We start from the raw sequence: 5,566 nt of genomic DNA on the forward strand, positions 1-5,566 counted from the left end.
CTTCCTTCGCAACATATCAATCTAATGTGTCCATAACACCATTAACAACCAGATACATTGTTCAATTAAATTACAAAATGAGCTGCTACGCCCTAGATATGTTTCTTGTTTAATTTACATTGCTTTCTGCCTATCTGGGGAGACTTGGATTATAATATCTACTGAACTTTAATATGTACTACAATTATTTGGGTTGAGATAGGATAATACGGCTGTCACCTGTAGAATTAATGGAAGCAATTTCACAAAATATTAAACATAAGACAGCCTGTTTAACAGATGAACATATTACATGCACCTACATTATTTCCAGGAATGCTTTTCATAGAAGAATAATGTTGTCACCATTTTCTTTATACTGAACATATTTTTGTACAATAGACAAAAATTGCATGCCATCCCGAGTACACTTTAAAAATGTGGGTATCACTGTTTTCATAGCTATGAAATATTTATACAAATGAAAAGGCTAGAGACTAGGTCTGCTTATTTTATCATAACAAATGTTGTATTTACCCTATTAAGAGCCAATCTCTAGGCTTGCTGGCAAGACGGAAAACCCAGCTGAGACAGTACACTCACTTTACTTGTCAGACCGAGAATTTTCATACCTTTCCCCCCCCAGCTTCCAGGTGCGCAGTTGCTATTATTCCATTCAAAGAATTTACAATGCCTACATTTACATGGGAGCTGAAGGCATTTTAGTTCAGCACAAAGCTATCGGGAGCTATCAACAGCGCTTGTCAATTTACTGCAGATATGTCATGCTGTGGCACTTCCCAGCAAGCAGGTGGCGAACAAAAAGTGACAATTATACTTCCACGGGTCTTTGTGAATATACTACTTCCACAAATATTTATCTAAATAGATGTCACTATCTTTCTTGCAGGACCAGAGCCTGCAGGTTTGTCAAGATATTTACTGGCAATTAAAAATGGATACCGACAGATAATAAGGGTATGTTACTATTTTTTTTTTTAACACAACCTATTATTAACAGCAGAGTATGCTGATATTTTTTAAAATGTCAAAGAAAGCATTGTTGTGTTTGGAAATAGCATTCTGCTGGCTCTGGCTGTAATTTATATTTGCAGCATTGAGATAATGCTCGAGACCCAGACAGCAAAACAGACTGTACTCCAGAATGAGCCCGGCTAACCTTCCCCATTGTCCAAGCTGAATGAAAGGCAGAGCAATAGCAGGGAAAGCAATCCGGACTTTTTAAATCTTGTGCCTGTTTCTGCTGTCATGGAAATCAATGGGAGATTTACTATTAACTATCTGTGGTTAACAATGGGTAAAGAAATGTACTCGTCCTAAGAACAAATCGTTACAGTTGATATCCTGCCGCACCCCTCCCCCACCCTGTTGAAGTTAATGGCAAAAGTCACACTGGCTTAATGGGGCCCATATTTCACCTTTGTCCTTTAAAGCTGGTAAGTCGATCCTCTAGGCTCCTCATAAACTCTCTGGTGTCCATTTAAACAGCTAGGACCATTTCCACTAAGAGAAGGTAGGTCTCCAGGTTGAGACCAGTGGTCAGAGAAGACGAGATGGGGCTCGGTGCATATCGGCCTTTACCACAACTCAATTCCCTTTTGATCTCATGTTTCTCCTAGTCTGTGTGGCCCTTTGGGAACCCCTCATCCCATCTTGATCCCATTCCCTATCCCTCATGCCTCCTTTGCTCCTCACAGCCCCAGCCCATCAAAGTCCATCACTAGGTGAGTAGTACCAATGGAGCCTACTTGCTTCTCATGGTTTGGCTTGGATCGGGTCCCACATACACCCCCCTACATATCCCCCTTCTTTCCACTGCCTCTCCCAGTCATCCCCTCTTTTTCTTTCTGTCTCTCTCCCCTCTGTAAACTCTCACCCTTTGAGGGACCACATCCATTTTATCTCTACCCCATGAGGCCTGTGTACTTTGCCATTCTCCCCACCGTGTGCTGCAGTGCTCACTCCTCTACAGAGCTCCCTGTGGGCATGTCTCCTCCTGCCGTCTCCCTTCCCGGGGGGCTCCCCCTCTCCGAGGCAGCTCAGGGGGTTGCTGCCTCTGGGGCTAAGAACAAGGGAGGCTGGATCCCTCACTCCAGTGCCCTTCACTTTCCCTGTCCTCTCCCCAGTCCCCCAGGACTGTTTCTCTTCCTGCTGTCACTAGTGCGTGAGCTGCAGGGCGAGAGGGGGCAGGTTCCTTTCTTTCTTCTCCTTCCTGCCAGACTCCTGTAGGTGAGCCAGGTCCTCTGCTGCATGTCATCCCTCATGGCTGCTTTGGCAGCAGAGCAAAAGAACTGGTTTGGCTGTAGGCTGCTGGCTGGGAGCTAGCAGCAGCTCTAACCCAGTGGGTTCTCCCACAGCTACAAAGTGATCTCAGTCTGCAACAAATAAACCAGTGGACCGAGAGCCAGAGGTTTCCTGGGCGCAGGAGGCCAGCCCTTGGCCATGGCCACGAATGCAAACAGCCTGCAATTTCAGCCCAGTCTCCACAACTGGGTGTTGAGCTGAAGCCACCCTTTGGTGCTTTGACAGCCATCTCCAGACAGGAAACAAGGTGAAAACTGCCATATGTGATGGTTTAGAGGGTTTCCAGCACCAAAGCGGCACTGAGTTGTGCCTCAGGGATCTCAACTGTCTGCCCTGTCCATGAGGCAGCTATAATGACACAGGTTTCTCTTCAAAATTGAACCCTTCGCAATAACTCCTCCAAGTCATCCTGGCAAGAACAGTAGGGGTAGGGGTGGGAGCAGAGCTGTCCTCCTCTGCAGCCTGGGGTACATTCACTTCCTAGGATCATCAGAGCTGTGTCACTGAACAAGTACCAGCCGTTCCAGGGGCCCACAGTGCCCTAGTCTCTCCCGCTCTCTTCCTGTGGCACCCTCAGTCAGCCGTGGGCAGTTATTGGGTGCCTTGTGGCTGTGATGTGTTGGAGAGGCTGGAGCGGATGTTTTTGTGGAACCCCTTGGACAGACCTCTCTTGCTGGTTTGCGACGACTGTAGCGCACTGGATTTCTAGTTCTACATTCCATCTTCTCCTTGACTGGATCTCAAATCATTCTGGGAAAAATACTGCTGCCAGTTAAGGTGCCAACAGAAGAGCAGCTCCCTATTGTAACTCATGGCACTTCGCAGGAAGCGCCATGAGTTGCAATGATATCCCAGACCCAACAGATGTTCACTGTTGGGTCCTGGAGATCCAGCTGCTGTTTAGAGTGGCTGCAACCCTGTAGCCACTCTCCCCTAGCAATGCTCCTCTACCCTCCCAGCCCCAGCGCTGTTTTCAGAATGGGATGGGGGAAAGAGGAAGCTCGTTCTGGATGTTGCCTGGCTGGTGTTGGAGGGTGGGGTGGGTGGACTGAAGCCCGCCACCTCAGGGGGGATCCAATCCACCCACCCTACCCTTCAGCATCAGCTGAAAAAAACTCAGACTGAACTTCCTCCATTCCTTTCCCCTGCTCCCACTCTGAAGACAATGCTGGGAGCAGGGCTGAGCTGCATCAACCCAGCCCTGCTCCCAGCATGTGCAGACACAAGTTACTGAAGGTGCTCCATTTCGGAGTGTCTTCATTTAAACCCTTTTGCAATGAGGGTTCGGATTGTCACAGGATTGGGCCCTTTTAAAGCATTCTGCTTTAAAATTGTGTTTGGTTACGGCTGTACAATGCTTTCAGGGGTCAGATCGGGCGAGAAATAGCACTTCTGCCTGTACCTAATTACAAGGAAACTGTCTGATTTCAGTGATGGTTGCAATAGAGCAGAAGGAAACCTCCTGAACTGGGCTGGTTCATTCATGGTTTCTATAAGGCTGATGGTTACGCAGAGAAGGGAAAGACATCTGGGAATTGGTGCAACAGGGGCCTGGTTTCTGTGCTAGCATAAGTAAAAACAGGGTTGAGGACATGGCATCTTAGGAAACTAGAGGACAAAGTCTCCAGAGACTGTGGTATACACTCTGGTTATTAACATCTGCTTAAGCTCAGGCCACCATATCTTCACTGCTGGCATCACCCCTGCTAGCTAAATTAATCTACACAGGTTCACTAGCACATTTCACAGCCCACATTTACTTTGCTGTATAGACACTTTGCTAAATCCAAGACTGCCTTGTAAAACAATATTTGATCAGTTTAAGGGTGAGCCTCTAGTTTATGATTTTGAGGATTTATTACCTTTTGCCGGTGTCTAAGAAACATCGGTACTGCGGCAACACAGACAGGCCGGGAGAAACATATTAAACTACTGCATTGCTTACTCTTGAGGATATTAATTTGTACAAATATGGTTCATTTACATATCTTGTAAACATGTAATGCTCTCTATTAAATTTATCGCTGTAAATATCTAAATTAAATTTAATCCATTAAATTTTAAAAGTTGCATTAAAAAAAAAGAAAATAAACTGTAAATGGAGAACATTGCCAATAAAAAGTAATAACATTGTCACATTTATAATGCCTGAACTGCTCTGGAAGGATGCATCTAATTGTAGCAATAGAAATATAACACACTGTGTTTCAGAGAGCAAGATTGTCTTAGATGGAGCATAAAAGAGGTAAGTCTATGTATAATACCGAAGAGTAATTGGTCTGGGGATTCTTTTTTACCTGTCTCCCATATATCCAGCTGTACACAGGCATCTCCCTGTCACGTGATCGCACAGTCCCCCATTATGGCACGGGCAATCCTGGCTGCAATTAATTCCAAAGGTCCCAGAAGGGCATGGCTGGGCACATACAAAACCCTGGGGAGGAATACAAAGAGCCACATCAGTGAACAGTTGCAATGCGGTGAACTCCACCATGCACCACGTACACCTGTCTGTTGTGTCAAGACGCCATCTAAGCATGCTGGCAGAGTTCCTTGCTGTGGACAAATCCCTGCCGGCGGGGCTAACTCCCACCTTCTACTTCATCAGCCGTGATTTCCCTCCCTGGTGATGACTCGTGCTGATGACCTTCACAGGGTTTCCTCAAGCAATGGCAGTAGGTGCGTGGGGGACAGGAACTCAACTTGAAACCTTTGTAAGTGGAGGCAGGAGGTGTGGGGCAGCCTGAGGAGGTGATAATGGCATGTGAGGGGGATGTGGAGCCTATTGGGGTTACTGGAATGAGCCAGGGGAAACTGCTATGGGTGACATCCCAGGACAAGGGTTATGGGTTATTGGCTGGGCAAGAGGAGTGTGGAGCCCACTGGAGGCGGGGGAGGTTCTAGGAGAGCCCTCCCATTCAGGCACCCATATCCTGCATGTGTCACTTCATTCTCCCGTTGCACCGAATCAGGTCCCTCTCTCCCGCCCCTGGCCACTGTGCTGCCCCTGCCGCATCCAGCTTGCATTGCTCTCCAGTGTGGTGGAGTGCTGGCAGAAACACTGCCTGCGCTGCCACCACATCCTGTCTGGGCGTGCGAGGAGGTGCTCTGTACAGGTACACCCAGATCTGTAGAGCTGGAACGGCCATCCTCAGTGGTGCTCATCTGTGTCACTGCAGGGCCAGGCCCCGTCTCCTTACATGCAGCCCCAAGCCTTTCCCCCTGCAGAGGACGATCCCTTAGAAGCGACATCTATAGTCAC

The 5,566-nt window shown here is 47.5% G+C and overlaps 1 protein-coding gene across 1 annotated transcript in view; it reads right to left on the bottom strand.

Annotated features, from left to right (window-relative positions):
- The window catches only part of MEGF11 (multiple EGF like domains 11), a 134,243-nt gene that overhangs the window by 120,980 nt on the left and 7,697 nt on the right, over positions 1-5,566 (bottom strand). The window contains exon 3 of the mRNA XM_025199609.1: positions 4,602-4,738. Coding sequence (XP_025055394.1) covers positions 4,602-4,738 — 137 coding nt within the window. The remainder of the gene's footprint in view (positions 1-4,601; positions 4,739-5,566) is intronic.

The sequence above is a fragment of the Alligator sinensis genome, unplaced genomic scaffold, assembly GCF_000455745.1.
Source record: "Alligator sinensis unplaced genomic scaffold, ASM45574v1 scaffold210_2, whole genome shotgun sequence".
In the NCBI taxonomy this organism is placed as follows: Eukaryota; Metazoa; Chordata; order Crocodylia; family Alligatoridae; genus Alligator; species Alligator sinensis.